At 33.4% G+C, this 22,798-nt stretch overlaps 1 protein-coding gene across 2 annotated transcripts in view; it reads right to left on the minus strand.

Moving 5' to 3' along the window:
• The window catches only part of LOC148943436 (WD repeat-containing protein 76-like), a 94,142-nt gene that overhangs the window by 16,059 nt on the left and 55,285 nt on the right, over nt 1-22,798 (minus strand). For both annotated transcript variants that reach the window (XM_089101386.1, XM_089101387.1), the window contains exons 6-9: nt 21,877-22,016; nt 13,394-13,517; nt 8,974-9,255; nt 2,508-2,692 (exon numbers count right to left, since the gene is read on the minus strand). In XM_089101386.1, coding sequence (XP_088957512.1) covers nt 2,508-2,692; nt 8,974-9,255; nt 13,394-13,517; nt 21,877-22,016 — 731 coding nt within the window. The remainder of the gene's footprint in view (nt 1-2,507; nt 2,693-8,973; nt 9,256-13,393; nt 13,518-21,876; nt 22,017-22,798) is intronic.

Raw genomic sequence — 22,798 nt, forward strand, 5'->3', positions numbered from 1 at the left:
CTCAAATCACTTTCGATTATTACAAAGGGCACTAGCCCTCAGTATTTCCAATCGAATGAGCCTTTTTTAAACTTTCTACGACACCGCCTTCTATAAAAACCTTATATGCCCCCCAGGGCATAAATTAAAACCCTTGCCCTGAGGGTTGTGGGGGATTGTCCTCCTCAAAAATATATTTTCTATCTGGAAATCAACTACGCTGAGACAAAACGGCTATCTGAAAATTTTGATTGGATGTGTTTGGGGAAATGATGGGCGTGGGGGGGGGGGGAGGGGGCTAGTTACACTTCAATCACTTTCGACTATTAAAAAGGGCACTAGCTCTTTAATATCCAATTGAATGAGCCTGTTTTGAAGTTTCTACGACAGCGCCTTCTATAAAAACTGCCTCCAGGGCATAACTTAAAACTCTTGCCCTGAGGGTTGTGGCGGGAGTATCCTCCTCAAAAATATATTTTCTATCTGGAAATCAACTATGCTGAACATAATGGCTATCTCAAAATTTTGATTGGATGTGTTTGGGGGAAGGATGGGCGTGGGGCGGACGAGTTGCCCTCCAATCATTTTCGACTGTTAAAAAGGGAACTAGCCCTTTAATTTCCAATCGAATGAGCCTGATTTGAAGTTTCTACGACAACACCTTCCATAAAAACCTTATATGCCCCCAGGGCATAACTTAAAACCCTTGCCCTGAGGATTGTGGGGGAGTATCCTCCTCAAAAATATATTTTCTATCTGGAAATCAACTACGCTGAACAAAATAGCTATCTCAAAATTTTTATTGGATGTGTTTGGGAGAATGATGGGAGTGGGGGGGGCTATGTATCCTCCAATCACTTTTCGCTGTTGAAAAGGCATGATCTCTTTGAATTTCCAATCGAATGATCCTGTTTTTAAACTTCTGCGACAATGCCTTCTATAAGAACCTTATATACCCCCAGGGGATAACTTAAAATCCTTGTCCTGAGGGTTATGGGGGAGTGTTCTCCTCAAAAATATATTTTCTATATGGAAATCAACTACGCTGAACAAAATGGATATCTCAAAATTTTGATTGGGTGTGTTTGGGGGAATGATGGGCGTGGGGGGTGGGGCGGGGGGCTAGTTACACTCCAAGCACTTTCGACTATTAAAAAGGGCACTAGCCCTTTAATTTCCAATCGATTGAGCCTGTTTTAAAGTTTTTACGACAACACCTTCTATAAAAACCTTATATGCCCCCAGGGCATAACTTAAAACCCTTGCCCTGAGGGTTGTGGGGGAGTATCCTCCTCAAAAATCTATTTTCTATCTGTAAATCAACTAAGCTGAACAAAATCGGCATCTGAAAATTTTGATTGGATGTGTTTGGGGGAATGATGGGCGTGGGGGGGGGGCTAGTTGCCCTCCAATCATTTTCGACTATTAAAAAGGGCACTAGAACTCTCGATTTCCAATCGAATGAGCCCCCTTTGAAGCTTCTACGACGACCCCTTCCGTATGAAGTGCCTCTGGGGAAAAAAAATAAATAAACAAATAATAATAACAAAACATTGGAGCCGTATGGCCTTTACTATAGGCAACGCTACAGCGTTGCCTCTGATAGTCTCTTTATCCAAATTTGGATTAATTTTCCATCGCAACTTTTGCCCTTTCTACCTAAGTGTACGTGAATAAAGTTGTAAATAGAGGTTATTCAAACAAATAAACGAGGAATTAATGTTTAAACGCAGGATATTTGTAACGGTCAGAAAAAAAGAAGAACGAACTGGTATGCATAACTGAGACCAGTATAATAAATTATACGAAGGCCAGGGACTAAAAATTTTTTTTTACAGGGAAGGGCGGTGGTGGTCACCTCCTTTGGACATAGCCTAACCTTCTAAAATTGTATCTGTGATTTTAAATCAGTTTACGAGTCAGAGAAACAATGTTCTTGCAGTATTTAAGGAGTTTTTCAATCAGCATTTTTAACAACCAGTTTACGAATCAGAGAAATATTTCGGGGAGAAGGGGATTCAATCCAGGTACCTCTTTTCCTGGATAGGCCCTTCTGCATTACCTGATTAATCCAAATCTTCCTTAAAATGGAGGAACAGCAATACGACACTAGAGGCCAATGCTATCTTTCCCCAGCTATTTTTACTCAACCGAACTACTTATTCCCATAGCAAACAAGTAAAAGCATAAAAAAGCATATATCAAATATCTCCCGTTCTTGCAGCTTTCATAGGGAACAAATTAGTTAATTTTGGTGGCGCGGTTTTAGAAGAAAAGATTCTTTTCCTGAAAAAAAGTAGCAGAACCATCTAAATTTGTATATCCTAAAGGCGCTACTGTCTAAGTGGACAAATAACTCTTTTTCAAGGTCAAACATTGACTGCTTCTCCGTTGAATGCCTGTTAACGTTAGACCCAATAAACTTATATTGACAAATTACGGCTTAATAGAGGAGTTTCTCCAAGATCTCTCGTCTTTTGTATATGTGTTAAAATCCTCGAAAAGCTGAATAAATATTTTGAACTTACTTGCTGGTTTTTCCAGTTTAGACACATCATGAATTTGAATAGTATCATCAGCACTGCTTGATAAAACAAAATCTCCGCTTAAAGGCGAAAAGAAAGCAGAATGGCACACCTTCTTATGGGAAAATGTTGACAAGCTAGCAGCTTTATTCCCACTAAATTTTCTTACATCAAAAATGCCAACAACCCTGAAAGGAACACATCTATGACAACAACATGGATGCCAAGCGTCGGAAATGTCACAAACATAACAACAAATGCATAGGATCTGGGATACAGTAAGATACAAACAGAAAACTCTAAACACAAAATTGGTAGGGAACAAAAACACGCATGAAATCAGCAGCAGTTTGAAGCTAAAAATTACTAGTGTGGTCAAAGTCAGCGCAATAAAATTGACTCTGAATTATGGGTTACTTAAGAAAAAGAACTTTTCATAGGGGTGTTTGGAATTAATTTTCCTTCCCCAAGAAATCTGTATTTTCGATTTTCGGCAACCCTGTATGAGGGTTTCTCCTGTGAAGGAACCACAATAATAACAAAAGAGCATTATTATTATATTTTCCATTCAAAACTCCCCATCCAAAAGTCTAAATAGCCCAATTCCCACTCAAAAGTCTAAATATAATAGTCGTTACCGCAACACACCCTCCCCCTAACAGGTCATATATATATATATATATATATATATATATATATATATATATATATATATATATATATATATATATATATATATATATATATATATATATATATATATATATATATATATATACAAATAAAAAAAAAAAAAAAAAAATAAAAAAAAAAAAAAAAATATATATATATATATATATATATATATATATATATATATATATATATATATATATATATATATATATATATATATATATATATATATATATATATATATATATATATATATATATATATATATATATATATATATATATATATATATATATATATATGTTGATTAGGGCTATCACCGGCTTCACTAGATGTAAAAGGGATCAAGGAAGGTCACGGTAGCCACCATTATGGGGTGAGGGTAGAAAGGGGAATATTTCTTTTTCAAAAATTACCCATAAGTATTCCCTAGCAAAAACCTAAGACCTCCCTGCTTATGTGTCTGTGGTCCAGTGGCGGTTCTGTCCTCTCTAGCACCCGAGGCGAAATCTTGATTACAACCTACCCTCCTATGTCCCACAGAATTTTTGGGCCAAATTTTAACAAAACCTTTATTTAATAACAAAATTATTCTTAGTTTATTAATTGATTAAAAATTTATTTTAATTTGGTTTTTAATTAATTATTTAAAAGGAATTTATGTTTTAATTTATTTTATTAATTAACTAATAATTTATCAATTATTTTTATTTATTAACTGCGCCCTCTACTTTAATGTAATAAAAATACTATTTCAAAATTTCAAAACTATTATAAAAACACTTTTTTCGCAAGCTAACCAATGGTCTACGGTACGCAGGTACCGATCTCCTGATTCAATGCCTTCGGTCGGAAGTGCAATGCATAGTTGGGGGCAAATCATCCAACGCTTCCTGTGTTTTTTCCCCAGATTCCTCAAGGTATCCATTTAGAGTTGGGTTGACTCTGGCTGAGCATACAGGGTTTCAGGGTTCCCTAAGATTTCTACGCCCGGGGCAAATTCACCTCTGACCCCCCCTAAAACAACCTCTGCTGTTGGTCTATGCTCTTCTATTGTTAATTACAAGAATAGTAGTAAAGTATGATAATAATTTACCCTACAAAACGCTTTTGGATTTCAAGATTCTAATTAGATTTTAAGATTCCAAAAGTGAGCTATATGAAAAGCTAATAAAATAAGTATGAAAAATAGCAGTTTTGATACAGTGTTTATTAAATAGGATAAAAAATACTGTGGTTTAAATCAGGGTGGATTGAATTAATGACAAAAAACTATATAGGAACTGGAACAAGTTGGAAATTCTCTTTTTCGAAAATTACTTTAAAAAATTCCCTAAAGAAAGGCAGCAAGCCTTCCCCCGTATGCAAGCCTGCGTTGGATTTTGACAATAAAATACAAAACTTAAATCGCTAAAAATCAAGACGGTAAATCGTACGATTAACATAAAATAAATAAAACCGACACAAATCATTAATCATGTTAGCATGATTTTTTTTTTAGATTTTCGACTTTTTGTTTTTTTAAATTCTTTCTTCGACGCCGATGATTCTTCGTGGTGATACAGGCAGAATATTTGCTTATTTTATCTTCTTTTTTGTCTTCCTACTGGCCATAGACGAATCGTTTACAAGATTTACTTCTTTGTCACGTGCAGTTTTTTTTTTCAAATCGACTTGAAAATTGACAGAGTTTTTTCATCGGCAGGCCAGTCCGGCTTTAGGTATTTAACAAGTTTATTGTTATACTTTCTTCAAGGTTTTGCATGCCGTTTCAACTTTTAAATTCTTATTCTAGGGTTTTGTTTTAAAAATTTAGAGTAAATTATATGGTTGTGTTAATAAGCCACAAGTACGACGTCGGAAAAACATCTTTAGGCACATTATAATTCCTGGATTTTTTTATCCATATAACGTTGACATTTACGTTAATAATACATTACAAATGTTAAATAATATCTAATTAGGAGCTCAGAACATTTGTACTGTCAATATTTATTCATTCTCTATAGAACCCTAGTCTTACTTCCAAAACCTATTTTCCTATTTTTCCAGACTTTTAGACAGCAAACAAACTTCTTACACCTTAGCTATGCTATCTTTTGTGTCAAGTCCCACTTTTTAGTTCAATTAACTATTTATTTATAACTAAATAATATAAAATAATCTAAGCATAAAATTGAAATAGTACAAAGGTTGAAACGAATATTGATTGTTATCTTTCTCGTGCTGTTTCATTTCCATTTTTTATTGACACGTGAATATTTGTTGAAACGTGATCATGCGTGACTAATTTAGGAAAAGGGCAAAACTAAAAAACAAAACACATGGACTTGAAGCAAACAAGTTATTTGATAAACAAGTAATCCATGAATAAGATCATTCAAAGCCTATCAGCGAGCATGTTTCAATTGTTTATTGACGCTTGACTATATATTGACATGGGATTATGCGCTACTAAGTTATGAAAAGGCCATAAACCAGAATTACGTTAAAAACAGAATTGTCTTAAATATGACACACTAGATTTACAATTTGAAATAAATTAAAATAGAAACGAATGGTCTACAGAGAAGAGCCTGGTAGTGAGACCTTGAAGCTCTATTGGAACAGCTCTGTAATCAAGTTAAAAAGGGGTAAGGATCGCGATTTGAAAACTGCTGCTCTAGAAATCACCTGAGTAGTGACTTCAACTGAAAACAGATTTGATACGAAAATTTGATGTGCAAGAAATGGAAATGAAATAAAGTAACAGAGAAATGAAAAAAAGACAAAAAAAAAGAAAATGAAAATAGAAAATGGGAGGTATAGGCATTTTCAATCACTTGAAAAACAATCATATGAGTAGCCTAGTTGCTTGAGATGAAAAACAGATTTGATATGAAAATTTGATGCGCAATGAAATAAAGTAAAGGAGAAATGAAAAGAAGATAAAATAGAAAATGGGATGTAAAAGAGAGGCAAGTAGTATGCTGACAACAACCCTGCAACAGAACATTGCAGCAGTATTGCAACGGGGCTACACTCAAATTAGCAAAATTAGCTTTTCATTAGGCAGCGTCACATATGCATACTCTTGACAATTCCCTAGGGGGTGTAACCTCCTCCCCCCCCCCCCAAAAAATGCTTCAGAACCTTCCATATCAGTCGTAAAATGACCAGAAGCGAGAAAAAGTTTAAAATGTCATTTTACTTTTTTTCATAAAATGACATTTTCCCGAAAAAAGTCGAAAATGTTCTAATGATAAACCTAATATAAATTATGATATTAAAGTGTTAATACAGAAAAAATTAAACTTATTCAAAACATGTAAACTAGAGGAAGCAATTAATTGAAGAAAATACTTAAAAAACAAATTAGAAAATTTTCCAGATCTTGCGATAAAAATAAAGTTAAAGACCTGTGCCGGGATAAACCCAAAAATTGGTATTCCCAGATCAAAATACTTGCCGGCAAGAGACCGGAGCCACTAAACTTTAATTTAGATGAACCTACAAAGACAACAGAAAATAATCCGAACGACTTCCTTGCTTCATTTGTCCAAAGCCTCCTCCCCTATTCTATGTAACTCCTAATGTTGCAATCCCCATCAATTTCCCTACATTCCCCCATTTGACATGGTAAAAAAATTGAAAAATTACAAAAATCAAGCACTTGCCCATTGGATATTCCTGTTCCACTTATTAAAGCCTTCAGAGATTACCTGTCAAAGTTCCTTTCTATTCTTTTCAATCAATACACTCAATCTGGACTATTCCCTTTCCTTTGGAAACAAGGTTTCATAACTCCAATAAAAAAGAAAAACGATAAGCCTGGCTTTGATGGCATTTGTCCTATCTCTCTGACTTCTAATTTTTCAAAATTATATGAAAGCTTTCTTGCTGACTGGCTCAGGGACCAAGTCCATCCCCTCGTTGATCCTAGGCAATTTGGAAATCTTAAATCTAAGTCAACCTCACATTACCTTATCCACCTCGTTGACTCCATGGGCAGACTACTTGAGAGACCAAACACCTTGCTAAACTTAATTTCTATTGACCTACAAAAGACTTCAGACCTGGTTAACCATAATATCTTGATAGAAAAACGTATCGAAGAATTCCAGGTCGAAACATATTTAGTCAAGCTTGTTGCCTCATTTCTTTCAAAAAGATCACAGGCAGTCAAATATCAAGATTGCTATTCCAGCCACCTTCCTATTCACAATGGCATTCCCCAAGGTACTATTCTTGGCCCCCTCCTGTTTTCCGTCATCATCAAAAGTCTTTCAATGAATTACCCTGACAGGTGGAAATTTGTCGATGACCCAACAGTTGTAGAGACGCGTTATAAAAATATTTATAGCAATCCAATGGGTATCCTCTAAGACATTGCAGGCTAGGCTTTTTCTCTTGATATGATCGCTAATCATTGTAAATCAACCATAGAATTTCTCAGTTTCCTCAAGTCCCCTACTCTGTCCCTTCACACTATTCCTCTTGAGATTTCACGTCCTTCCTTCGAATTCCTGGGTGTTACAATAATTTCTGATTTTAAGTAGGACACCCATGTAAATAACATCCTCTGTCAAGTGAACTTGTCACTTTCTCTTTTGAAACTTCTGAATAAAATTAGTTACCCCCCATCTCACTTACTAAAGGTATATATTTCTTTTGTACGTCCTTTGGTCGAGTACGCTTGTCCTGTCTGGCATCCGAGCCTCTCAATTGAAGCAACAACAAAAAACGAAAATATTCAAAAAAGAGCCCTGAGAATTATTTATAAGGAAGGCAAGATCCCATATTCATACCTCCTTAAAACTTCAAGACTTGATACCCTCGAGTCTAGAAGAAAAAATTTGTGCCTCCGTTTCGGCAAGTCATCATAAATAAACTTTCGTACTGAAAACCCCTTTCTTAGCTGCCACTCACCCATAAGAAATCGCCACTCTCGTATAGTATCCCAACCCATCCCCATCCTTTCTCCCACACGCTTTTCTACCTTACGTTATAAAAATAACTTTTATTCCCTATTTTACAAATAAAATCAACCAAATTCCTGACCCGTAAGTTTGCCAAAAATTTAAATTGTTTTGTATATATTATTTTTTAATTTTTGAAAAGTTAGTTATTTTATTTGTTATTTCTTTTATCTTTTTATATTATGACCTATAAAATATTTTATAATTATGACCTATATTATGACTTTTGTATTTCGTATTTTCTGTTTTGTTACAGTCGTAACTATATGTTGTTATTTTATTATTTTGTTATAATATTCTTTTTTACTGAGAAATGCGAATTCGGCCCGCTAGGGTTTGTGATAGTCTTTTTTCCAATATCTATCTATCTATCTATTCTCCTAAAATTTATTAATTTACTAGCGTTTTTCCTTGAATCGGTTTTCCAATTTTTTTCTTCCATTGTGTTTACACTCGGTTTAGCAATCGAAAACCGTCTTGTTATTCTGGTAATTATGGTAAAGAGTATGGTTAATGCTTATGGTTACCATTCTCTATTCTCTAAATAGCATGGTTCTACAAAAGGGCGTAAATTCACATAAATCTAGGGAGAAATGCACTTTCAAAATCTAGAGACTATTTTGTTGTTTCTTTGAGTTTCTTCTTAAGTAAAAGTATAAAAAAGTATATTTCAATGAAAAATGATAAAAAGTATAGGCTATTTCAAATATGGGAAATTTCCTCTCCCATGTTCCCCTCCAAATTAATACACCTGAACAAAAACAGTCATCACAGATGAAATACGGTGCCTCTTACATTGAGTAAAATGTCAATTATTGTTTCAGCCATTAGCTTACCCTGTTCTACTGCTTGTTGTAATCACGTGATCCATTTTCGGATGAATATCCACCGTTTTTACAGAGATATCATAACATTTTCCAACAACAGTATTCCCATCAGGATTTTGTCTTGTATCAACAACAGCAACTCGGCCATCCCCCCTTCCAACGTAGAAAATGTGTTCATCTTTTTGGGCGTGAAAGGATGTCCAACTTCTCTGAGATTTACTACCACACAAACTGTACATCACTTCGAAAAGGCCGCTTTCCAAATCAGCTCGTTTGAACATGCCATCATAGCTAAAAAAAAAAAAAAAAAAAAAAAAAAGAAGAAAACAAAGGCGGTAGGGGTTAATCCATAATGCAACTGTGGTATAAAAGGCAAGAGTTTTTTTCTTAATATAAGAACCATCTTAGAATGGTAAATTTTTGGTTATTCATATTATTGACTTACGAATAAAGTAAACATACCACTCGATGCCTTTTTTTATGCTCTTCCAAATATAATAATCATTTTTTTCGGAAATGTATTTTACCCCCACCCAAATATGGACCAATTCAGGGTATATAATTGCACATTAGAGGGTTGGGGGTAAATTTTATTTCTGATGTAAATGAGAGGTAAGTTTAACCCCCCCCCTAATGTGCAAGTAATAAATAGATATAATCAAGTAAACAAATTACTGATTGCTGGACTATTCCGTTTTTATAATGCTGTTTTTATGTTTGAATATACACGCGCGTTATTACCTGAGTGTTTTAGGGAAATGTTTACAAGTGGTGTTAATTTCCATAATTACTCGACTAGAGCATCGCTACTAGTTCGGTGACCTCAGGTTATACCAAAGCGATCTGTTTTTTCCATAAGACATGTTGGCCCTCGGGTGTGGGGACCATTACCTCAGGCTATTTCGACAATTGATGAGCTAAATAAATTTCGCAGTAAACTAAAAGGACAGTGTTTGTTTACATATGCACTTTAATCCCTGCTGAGCGCAAGAGAATTTTCTCTCGAGTGATTGCGATTTTTTTTTCTTAGGAGGGCGACGAGGGGATAGAATAGAAGAATGGTTTTTAATTTTGTGTCTTCGGTATCTAGTTAAGTCGTGAAATTTATTAAAAAGTAATTTATTTCGTTCATTTTTATGTATTTATTTTATTATTATTTATCGTTTTTATTTTATTCAATACGGGAGAAAGCCATAGGCTTGTTGCAATTTCGTCTTTTTTTTTGGGGGGGGGGGGGAGGTAAGGATGACTGGTAGTAATTGTGTATGTAGGGTTTTGTAAAGGATAACGTCTGCCCATACAAATTTTATAAACTTCAGGTTTTGTTGTTAATGTGTTTTATTTCTTTTAATAAAAATCTTTTTTCTCTCTCATCTTATTGAATAGGAAACCTGGCGTCCTCCTAAAAATTTAATAATACTCAGGTACATTTTCTCCAGCAACAACCCCCTGCTGAATCGCTCCATTGCCCATCAAAGAAGGAGGAGCATCCACTTCGGAGATCACTGGTGCAAACGATGGGACCTTGTTAATCCAGACTCTCAAGACAAGTTGCATGCCTCAGGAATGTTACTACTACATGATTTTTTTTAACTTGTTAAACTACGCCCACTTTGTCACTATTAGTAAACATAGAAACACAAACATTTTTCTTTATTACTGTTAAGTTCGGTCAAAATCCAGGGAAAATAGAGTTCAAAACCCAAAAGACATTCATTTTGAATGAAAAATGAATAAAAATTAAGCATAAAAATCATTTGTTATCATTTTCAAATGAAAGTAAAGAATCATGATGAAACTTAAAGGAAGAGAAATTTATTACATATATGGGAAATGGGGCCCCTGAACTCAAATATCCTTTGGTTAAAGCTTCCCGTATTTTACTAAGCTAATAGGAATTAATTTCCAGGGGGTAATGAATATTTTTTTTTTTACTGGAAACGGGCGGTAGGCCAAATAAGAAAGAAAACCAACTGGTTTACACCAATTATCGAACGCATAATATAAAATAATAACATTATATAAAAACGCATAATATAAAATATAACGCATATATAAAATATATGTGTTACGCATAATATAATGTATTACGCATAATAACGCATAATATAAAATGTAACGCATAATATAAAATATAACACAAACGCAATCTTAGCTTTTTATATTATAATAATTTGGCCTAAAAAAAGGGTTCAGTGCGAAAGTGTTAGTGCTATTGAAGCTTCTAATTATATATTCTATGCAATAGGATTCGAGAGCGAACATATTTCAATCATAAAAAAAAGAACACTAGCAATCCAGTGGTTGTTCTAAGAACTATTTTGTGAATTTGAAGACGTTTTGCCCTTTTCGTAATGAAAAATACTTGTAGTACACATAAATATAAAAAGTAAAAATATACAACTAAAAAATTTTCATAATAAATATTATTGAAATAAATATCAAAAATAAATAAATGACAGAAATAAATGTCAAAAACGCAAAAAAAAATAAATGTCAAAAAACATATAAATTAAGAAATAAAATGAATAAATATAAGAAATGTCATATCAAATTGAAAAGATGAAATTAAAAAAAAGAACTTAATGACAAATGAACCTTGATAAATATCTTTTGTACTAGAAGTTTATATTCCCTGTAAAACGGTTGACTTTACAAGTTTAGTGCTCTAACTTACAACAAAAGGACAAGATAATTATTTCACTGGATTCAATATTGTTATATATATATATATATATATATATATATATATATATATATATATATATATATATATATATATATATATATATATATATATATATATATATATATATATATATATATATATATATATATATATATATATATATATATATATATATATATATATATATATATATATATATATATATATATATATATATATATATATATATATATATATATATATATATATATATATAGAACCAAGAAAATTAAGACGGAAAAGAAACCTTAAGCAAGATCAAAAACGAGATCACCAGTTTTAGAAGCTGATAAGCATGAGCTTGGATTACAGAATTTGATTAGAAGAATTTTATGGGATATTTGGCACTAAATAAACACCATTATTTGCCATCGTTTCACGTTACTTATTTAAGTTTTCTTTGCTATTACTGTTAATACCAGTCCCTATCAATTCAGTACGGACTAGTGATGCTAGATGGCAAATAGTGTTTCTTTTTTTACAATCATGATTTTCCTTTACGATTATATTGCATGAATTCGTAGCTGCTTCTTCTCTCTCTGTCTCTCTCTCTCTCTCTCAATCTACTGTTTAGAATTTCTGCTTACAGCAGAATATCTGAGAACAACTTTCAATTGGGTGTAGATTTTTTTATAACAACCGTTGGAAACAAATGAGGTACAAAAAAAGGCGGACTTCAAACTTTTCCTCTATGGAAAAAAAAAGAAGCAGAATATGTAAAAATTACAAGTCCTACTTGGGCTGTAGCCCCCAATTGTAACGCATGTGGAGTGCACGAAGACATGGGTCATATCATTTTCAAGAAAATATGAAAAACATAGGAACATACTAGGGAATTGCTGAGAGAAGGCATTTAAGGCATTTACAATGTGTTCTGTTCTGGGACATCCCTCCTCTCCTCCTTGGGCTAGAAGACTTAGCACAAACCTATCAGGTAGATTTGCAAAGACTGTTCATTCCCAATAAGATTTTTAGTCTTTTTTCTCACCCCCTAATACATTTTATTTCAGAGTTATCTTATTTACTATTTTTCTTGTTTACTTATATACTATTTACTTATTTACTTATTTACTATTTTGCTGTTATTCGTATTTTATCTTTTTGTACTTTTACACCTGAATGGATGAGACAGATTATAAAGCGAAATTGTATTATTTATTATAATTGTGTTGTATATATCTTTAATTGAGGTGTGACTAGTTGCATTATTTGATTTCCGTTCTTCAACGCAGGCAATTGCTGCAGGAGAATAATCTTCTACCAAGAGCAAGATAAGTGATACATGATCAAGTTCAGTGAATATTGATTGAAGTGACACCCAATCAAGCTAGTAGTTACAGAAGGCAAAGAATAAGCGACTGATACGAAAGCATATGAAATATTGGTCAAACGCGTCAAACCCCAAACAACAACATGCAAAATTTTCTTCTGTGGGGAAAAAAAAAGCAAAAAACATGCAAATTATAAATCCTACTTGGGCTGTAGATTTTGAACCAGAGAATATGGAAAACAAAACCTACAAATTAGCACTGAAAGACGTTAAAAGACTGTTAAGACACTTGTTCTCTAACAGTTGGGATTTAATCTAACTTTAGTGAAAATACTGTTCGAAGCCTTATTCTCATTAATTTACCACTTGTAAAGAAATAAAAATATAAATGTGTCTACCAATAAGTTCTAAAAAAAAATGAAGTAACTTACCTTGTCGTATAAAACTTGGAATGATTAAATTTATCAAAGGAGACACAATTTATTGGATCTCTGTGTGGATAAAATACTCGGCATCCATTATGTACATCATCACTTTCATCAACCGACCAAAGCCCTAAAAAAATGACAAGCTTACTAAGTGTGCCTATTGATTATTGCAGCTGTTTGTTTCTTCGATGGCAATGTTGTTTAAATCAAAATTGTCAATTTTTCAAAGTTTTCACCTGTGCATTTTACAATGATATATCTTTCTTGAATTTTGGTAAACTGTAAGTCAATCGTGAGGGCTTGGCTGACTATTTATCAATTAATAGGTTGTATGAAAGAATGTTTCAATATTATTTTCTAAGCCTACATTGAAAGAAAGTTTAAAATAGATAGCCCAGTGCTAAAAAATTTACACCGAGAAAAAGAATTTAATTCGTGGTCGAACACTAAGTAGATAATCAGTGAGAAATAAACTGAATATTTAAACTGTAGTAAACTGAATATGTAACTGAAGTAAGGAGTAAACTGAATATGAAAACAAATACCTTCATAGACTGATCATTGATTTTTTAAAGGCATAAATAGTGTTCGAACTCTAAACAGATAAATCAGTTGGAAATAAAACTAAAGATACTTCGATTCTGCGTTTTATCTGTTACTGGATTGTGGAAAACAACCGTTGCATTTTGAATTTTTTTTTTTTTTTTTTTTTTTTTTTTTTTTTTTTTTTACGTACAAGAAAATATTGGTACTGGCGCATAATACAGACACTTCTAAAAAGTCAAGTTTGGTTAATGCTAATGAAATAACATAAAATAGGATGAATATACAATAGTTATAAACAAATTTGGGCTATATATTTGCATATTAGGGGGAGGGTGGGGGGTAAAGCATAGCATATATTAAATACTTAACCTAACCTAACCTAGGTATCGTTTTTCCCCCTTAAACACCAAAAATCCATCGTTTAAACATTGTAACTCATTAAGAAACCACGGCTTTGCAGTCATTTATGTTAGCGGTCTCTTGAGAATAGCTTGTTTGACGGGTTTTTCGTAACTTTTTTTTACCATTTATGTTTTATATATGAAATCGTTGCACATTATATAAAAGTGTCCGTATTACGCACCAGTACCAAAATATTTTCCAGAAAGGGGTTAAGATATCAAAGAAAATACTATTACCCAATCCATTTAGAAGGGAGTCTTTAAAACAAATCCCAGGGGGTGAGTTCCTTTATGCAAATATCTGTAATATTGAGCTTTTGATGTCAGGAGGCAAACAACAAATCTAATAGAAATCTACCCTAGCATTATCGCGCACAATTAGAAGTAACTCAGAAGTACATCATATGAAAAAAATGTTTCGACATCATAAAGCACTGGGTAGAAGATTGAATCTCTTTGTGCAAATATGTGATATTAAGCTTTTCATGTCAGAAACTATTTACGGCTTTATTAAAATAGAGACAAAAGAATAGTTTAAGTAGAATTTTACCCTTGTATTTTATGACATAATTACTTACCCCGGTCCTGTCCAGATTTTGACTTTATATTTCTTTTTTTTTACCATTTATGTTTTATATATGAAATGAAGATTATTATTGTATTATATTAAATGTTGTGGCCAATTCCCTCTTTCTATGGCTACCATGAGAGAAAGGTTGAGATGGCTAGGACATATTCTGCGAATGAAGGATTGCAAAAGATGGTCCTTGTCGGCCACTCGTCAAGGGCCAAACAAAAAGTAGGTTGTTCCCTAATGGGGTGGGAGGATGTCGTACGAAAGATTTAAGGAAAATAGGAAATCCTTCGAAGGGCTTGAAGAAGGAGGCTATATTTCTGTATATAACTTATATATTCAGCGAGTTATATATATTTATAAGTAGTAGGTTAAATATGTCAGTGAGTTCTATATTTCTGTATGTAACTTATATATTCAGTGAGTTATATATATTCATAAGTAGTAGGTTAAATATGTCAGTGAGTTCTATATTTCTGTATGTAACTTATATATTCAGTGAGTTATATATATTTATAAGTAGTAGGTTAAATATGTCAGTGAGTTATATATTTCTGTATATAACTTATATATTCAGTGAGTTATATATATTTATAAGTAGTAGGTTAAATATGTCAGTGAGTTATATATTTCTGTATATAACTTATATATTCAGTGAGTTATATATATTTATAAGTAGTAGGTTAAATATGTCAGTGACTTCTATATTTCTGTATGTAACTTATATATTCAGTGAGTTATATATATTTATAAGAAGTAGGTTAAATATGTCAGTGAGTTATATATTTCTGTAAATAACTTATATATTCAGTGAGTTATATATATTTATAAGTAGTAGGTTAAATATTTCAATGAGTTCTATATTTCTGTATATAACTTATATATTCAGTGAGTTATATATTTTTATAAGTAGTTTGCGTGTTTGTGTACCTCCATAGGAGGCACGGACCAAGGGGGAACCTTGTCCCTGGGGGTCCATAATAGAATCTGGGACACCCTCGCCCGGGGTCATGAATACAGGCGGAGGAGGAAGAAGGCCCCTCAAATATACACTCAAAAGGGCTCACTGGTTTGTCCACATGTCCCATGAGTTGCAAACCTTCTCCCAGTAATGGGTTAAATTGCATGGTGATGCAGAACACCATCGCGGGAGGATCCTCTATAGGAGGACAACTGTGGTGTAAGATCCAGATCTATGGACAATGGCCTCTGCAAAGGGCTGCCTCGACCTTTTCGGGGTACCTGCAAGACTGGGGATCTTGCGGTCAACTCTATTCCCACTTGAGGAGTGGCGCCCCTTGAGGAAATTATAGCCTAGTAAACGACGCAGCATTCGCACGGGATTCTGACAAATGGACAATTATTCTGGGCTTGGTATGTTTTGTCGGGCGTCTTAGGGATTAAAAATCTCTTTCTAGCAACTTTATCTATTATGGGCTGCCTCCCCATAGTAGCATAATATTTGTATGTACGAATATATAAGGAGTCGGAGGTAATAAGCTTGAGGTTGTCTGTACAGGATTTCGACTCTTGTTGATAGAAGAGCATCGCCAAGTGCTGAAAACCATGTTGTGACCAAGATGGGCCCAGGATTGCACAAAACCTCCATTCATGGAGGTCCCAGGGACTTCTTGCTGTCCGGTTCTAAGCTGGCTTAAGCACTTCGGTGTAGACTTGAGAAGATATGTGATCCCCGTCCTGCACTGGTATCCGGAATCATTGCTTTTCCTGAGATGAGAATAATTTCAATGATTTAAGGAACATAAAAATTGGAACTTTGAGTGTTACGATATTAAAAAATGACTATGTTATTGACTTTATGACTGACAAATTCAGATGATTCGAACTGGATTTATCAGGAGTTTCAGAAACTCATAGCCAAGGGGTAGGAAGCATGAAATTAGGTGATATAGAATTTGTTTACTCAGGCAGGAAGGGTGGGGAACATAGACAGGGAGTAGGGCTCATGATGAATAAGGAAGCTGCTAAGTCTTGTTTAGGCTGGGAAGGTATTAATAATAGAATACTAATTGCTCATTTAATGACTAGAAAGTTCAGGGTATCAGTTATAGTAGTATACGCCCTTGTAGAACCGACTGACGGAGATACTAGGGACTCAGATGAATTTTACTTACAGTTACAGGAGCAAATAGACAAGGTCCCAGGTAGAAATATGATGTTATTACTGGGAGATTGTAACGCCCAGGTTGATAGAAATAGGGATAGATGGTATCCAAGCTTGGTAAATTTGGTGTAGGAAAAGAAAACAGTAGTGGATACAGACTTTTCCAATTTTGTAGGTATAACAATCTAGTTATAACCAATACGGTGTTTGGTTATAAAATGGCACATAAGTTAACATGCTATTCACGTGATGGTAAGACAGCAAACCTTATTGATTATGTTATAGTAAACCGAAGACTGGCAGGATCAATATAAGATACTAGGGTATATAGGAGTGCTGTTATTGATGTTAAAAGTAAAGATCACCATTAGTGTCAAGGGTTAATTTAAAACTGAAATATCGGAAGGGTAACTACCTCCCGGGAAGTTATGATGTTGGTAGACTCCAGGATGAGAATTTGAGAGAAACTTTCCAGGAACAGTTGAATACTAAACTTGAGAGTTTAAAATTTGATAATGTGGAAGATGGTTGGAATAATTTTAGAAAAATAATTTGTGAAGTTACTGAAGGTGTATTAGGGAAGAAAGCTAGAACTGCAGATAAGAATATTAGTGAAAAAGCTTTATGTTTAGTAGAAAGAAGAAAGGACTTGTACAAGAATTATCTGAGTGATAGATCGTATGAAAACAAAAGAAATATAAAGAAAGTGGAGAAAGTATTAAAATATGAACTAAGGAGATGTGAAGTGGAGGCCATGGATAAAATTGCCGAGGATCTGAGGATGGATAAAATTGCCGAGGAAAATTGCCGAGAACATTTTGAGAACTTGCTTAACCGAGATAGAGTTGCAGGAAAAAATATAGAGGAAAATAAAAAAGTTTGTGATACCTTGGATGTGAAGGAAGATTTGTTTTGTGAGGAGGAATTAGCAACAGTACTAAAAGGATTAAAAAATAATAAGGCTCCAGGTGCTGATAGGGTGGTAAATGAGTTTCTTAAATATGGTGGCTCTGAGGCAAGAAATAAGTTATTGAAGATTATGAATATGATTTTTGAAAAAGGGGAAGCACCTAACAATTTTAGGAAAACCTTAATTAAGTCACTTTATAAGAAAGGTGATAAAAGTGAGTGTGGTAATTATCGAGGCATTAGTCTGGTCTCTGTAGGTAGTAAATTACTTAGTAATATAATACTTTTTAGACTGAGAGATGCTGTAGACAAAGTTTTAAGAGAAGAGCACTGCGGTTTTAGAAAAGGTAGAGGATGTGTCGATCAAGTTTTCACTCTTAGGCTAATAATTGAGAAGTGCTTGAGTTTTCAAACACATTTTGTCCTCAGTTTTATAAATTGCAAGCAAACGTTTGATTCTGATGATTAAGGAGCTTCAGTGAAGGTCTTATCCTTGTATGGTATACCAGACAAATACATTAAAGGGATTAAGTGCTATGTACAAGAATAAAAATGCTATGGTTAAGGTAGGAAATGCGGTTAGCAGCTGGTTTTGTATTAAATCACGAGTTAAGCAGGGTTGCGTACTATCCCCCTTTATATGGATTATTTTGATGGACTTTGTTTTAAGGAGCACAGGAAAGGCAATGGGAGACCAAGGAATCAAATGGTGAGGAAAGAGTCTCCTGGACTTAGATTATGCTGATTATTTAAGCATCATAGATGAAAGTGTGAGCAAAATAAATGAAGTTTAAGAGGTTTTGCGAGTTCAGGGTGCTAGAATTGGTTTGAAAATTAATGTTAGGAAGACTAAGGCTAGGAATAAGTGAAGATGAAAAGGTGACGTTGGGTAATGAAAAGATTGATCAGGTGGGCAGCTTCACTTACCTTGGTAGTATTATTAGTAAAGGCGGTTGGAGCAGTGAAGATGCCAAATGTAGAAGAGCCAATACTCAGGGTGTTTTTTTTTCATGGTTAAAAAAAGTTTGGAAGAACAAAAAGATAAGTCTGCAAATCAATATTAAAATCTTGGAAGCTACAGTGATGACAATGGTCAAATATGGTTCTTAAGCATGGACGCTCCAAACAGCGGATGAAGATTTGCTAGATGTTTCCCAGAGAAATTGCATAAAGATTGTTCTGGGTACCCGGCTGACTGACCGTATTTCAAACAATAAGCTATACGAAAAATGTGGTTCAATACCGCTCTCTAGGGCTATAATGAAAGAAAGGCTGAGGTGGTTAGGGCACGTTGTGCGGATGAAGGGTGACAGATTGTCGAAGATTGATATTTTCGGCCAACCATCTAGGGCTAAACGGAAAGCAGGTCGTCCCCGTCTGGGGTGGGAGGACGTCATAAAGAAAGATTTAAAGGAAATGGGAACTTCGTGGGCGGGTGTAAAAAGGGAGGCTGTGAATAGATTGGGGTGGAGGAGGATCGTGCGTAGCTGTGTTGGCCTCAGGCGGCTTGGTGCTACGGTGAGTTTTTAGTAGTAGTAGTATATATATATATATATATATATATATATATATATATATGTATGATATATATATATATATATATATATATATATATATATATATATATATATATATATATATATATATATATATATATATATATATATATATATATATATATATATATATATATATATATATATATATATATATATATAATCTTAAGAAAAATGAGTTAAAAAGAATACGGATTAATTATTTTAGATTTTGTAAATTTTTGTTGTTTCTTCCACCTTAGACTAAAAACCGGGTAATTATTAATAAATTTCTTGTTCCTGATATTACTGTAAAACTGGAAGCACTACACAGAAAACTTTCAAATACCGCTTGTATCCGTTTTTCTCTGTACCACCACCTTATCAGGTTTTTTCAGTCGTAAGTTATTTTTCTTTAATTTGCTTGTCTGTTTTTCTCTCTTTGGTCACACCACATTTTTTAGTATTGTAAAGAGTGAATAAAAATAATATAAAGATAACAATAATGACAGCTTGTGTCCATATTTCTGTATGTTACCGCTTATTAGATTCTGCAAGTTGTGATTTTTTTTTTTCTCTTCTTCTTTTCCTCCTCCTTTTATTTTATTTCTCTTTTGTTTTAGTTTCTTTTAAATTTTATGTGTTACTCTGTAACTGGTATTCTTTGATTTCTATATTGATTTGCGGTGCATTTTTATGTGTTTTTCTTCGTAATACTCCACGTATTGTGCCTCTGTATAGTGTGGGTTAGAAATAAACAATAATAATAATAATATATATATACATATATATATATATATATATATATATATATATATATATATATATATATATATATATATATATATATATATATATATATATATATATATATATATATATATATATATATATATATATATATATATATATGGCACCGTGCAAAAAGTCGTAGCGTAGTAGCAATGCTACTTGGCAGTTTTCATGGCCTAGTGAAATTTGTTGGCACATTTTTTTCTGAAAATACAATTTTTACATATAAAAATACTTTTTGCTCAAAGATAGGGTGTCAAAACACAGTTATGCTGCTAAATTGTCGGCAGCTTTTGGAATTCTATCGAATTCTGCTACTGGCAGCATTGTAACTTATTTCATACCTGTATATAAGCATGTATATATATAAAAAAAAACTATTTAAAAATACCAATTTTATATATTATGAGGGTAACCTCGTCTACTTTCAGTATTAGCTTTATCGTTTCCCATTGAATTCTGCACTAAGCTGGGCGAAATGTTCACTTCCTGTACAGTTTATCAAGTGCTTTTTAATTTCATTGTGGGTGTAATTTTTTTTGTCTAATCTACATATATAACTGAGTTTTGGTGATATGGAGGAAAAACCAGCCAATAGCTAATGAGAAGACTTTAACGTGATGCCATAGATCTTATAGGGCTGCTATTACTCGTTTATCAAGGAAAATATTATTATGTCTATTGGGTTATTTAACGGTCACGATTTTAGTTATATCACTGTAATAGAATAAACTTATTTTACAAAACAAAATTCAGACTATGTTTTGTTACAATCTATATAATTTTATTGGTCAATATTTACAAAATTAAACAGAAAACATAGTATCACATCAGTCAATTTGTTTCTGGATGCTCACAAGAGAGTATGCGTTTCCTTTCTTTTTGACCTAAAAGGCGACTATCCCTTATTATAAAGATATAAGCTGAAAAAATTCACCTCAAGGTGAAAAATTCACCCTAAGGTGGCGATTTTTATGCGTAGTTCGGTAAGTATACCCCTGTCTACTTAAAGGCAGGAACGTATCCGGGGGGGGGGGGCTCGAGGCCCATTTATCCTCCGCAAAATACCGACTGTCTCCATATTGAAAGGTGAGTTTTATTTAAATTAAATATAGGGTAAGCATACTTATTGGTTAAGTATAGGGGCTATCCCACCTCCCTCTCGAACCCTGTAAAAGACCGAAGTGTAATTTTTAATTTACCGAAAACGACGGGTATTTTATAAGCATGTCCGATGTTGCATGCAGTCATTTATTAAAAAGAAATCATTTTATACGCGGTTTGGTGAGTGTGTCCTGTTTTGTCTCACGGTTCGAGTTGTTTTGTCTTACGAACATTAAGATATTTTCAGGAAACGTTCTTTTTTTAGGGGGTGGGGTTTAATTCACTTAAGATTTTCGGGGAGGAGGCAAACTATTTTTTAGCCGGTTTTCGTACACACAGCACGCGCTACAGGTTTTCGTATTTTTAACTGTACGCTGACACTTTTTTTTAAATCCCGTAAATGTACACGCTTTATCCTTATTTATGCCTGCCATCCAACAGGTTCTTTCTTAGTTGTAATATATTTACATATAGCCTGAAACAAAGAAAAAAAAACTTACCAACATAGCCCTTTCTATCGCCAGCAATAACTAAACGACGCAAAATGGATGGGTGAACAGCCATTGAGTAAATTCGGTCCTTCGTTATTTTTACTACATGTTCATCAGGTATGTTAAAATTTGATATTTTCTTCTGAAAACTAAAATTAGAAATAATTCGTAATTTTTGGAAAACGTCATTGAATTTAAAAAAACAGCTACCTAACCAATACTATATAACACATGCAGAGCTGGAAACATAATAAGACTGGACTTCTCCTTTAAATAAATATCATCAGAAGAATTTTCAAGAGTCCCTCACTTTTTAAGGTTCTGCGTGTTTTTACGCAAATGGTTTATAATTGGTCCACCTAACTTTAATAACAATCTATGCAATGAAAAAAATTCAGATACGTTGAAATTTGATATTTTCTTCTGATAACTACATTTAAAATGAACTCATAAATTATAGAAACATAACGGATAATTTCAGCGACACATTATTTACCAACTGAATAACCACACAAATAACCGCAACTGAATAGCCCAGATAAAATTGGAAGGAGGTGACATAGTTTTGTTGATTGTACACTCTCTGCCACTCTTCAAAGCGACTAAACTTTCAAGGTCCTAATTTGTTTGTCACTAAACCTACTTCTTGTATTTCAAATTATGTTTACGCAACCAAACCTTGACTCACCTCATGTAGAACAAGGTAAATTATCGTTTCTCAGACAATTCACAGAAATGTGGGGGAGGTGGGCAAAATACATTTTTCGAAACTTAAGGGGTAATTTAGTTTTTTTTTCATTTTTTTATCGAAAATGTAAATATTAATCACTCAATGAAAATACACCCTCCACCCCAATATATTTTTTCGAAATCAAGGGGGAGGACAATTTTGTTGTTTTAAGATTTTTATTTACTGGAAATCCCAAAAAAG

This window comes from Artemia sp. Qi Xiang Cuo, chromosome 15 (assembly GCF_049724085.1).
Source record: "Artemia sp. Qi Xiang Cuo chromosome 15, ASM4972408v1, whole genome shotgun sequence".
Lineage (NCBI taxonomy): Eukaryota > Metazoa > Arthropoda > Branchiopoda > Anostraca > Artemiidae > Artemia > Artemia sp. Qi Xiang Cuo.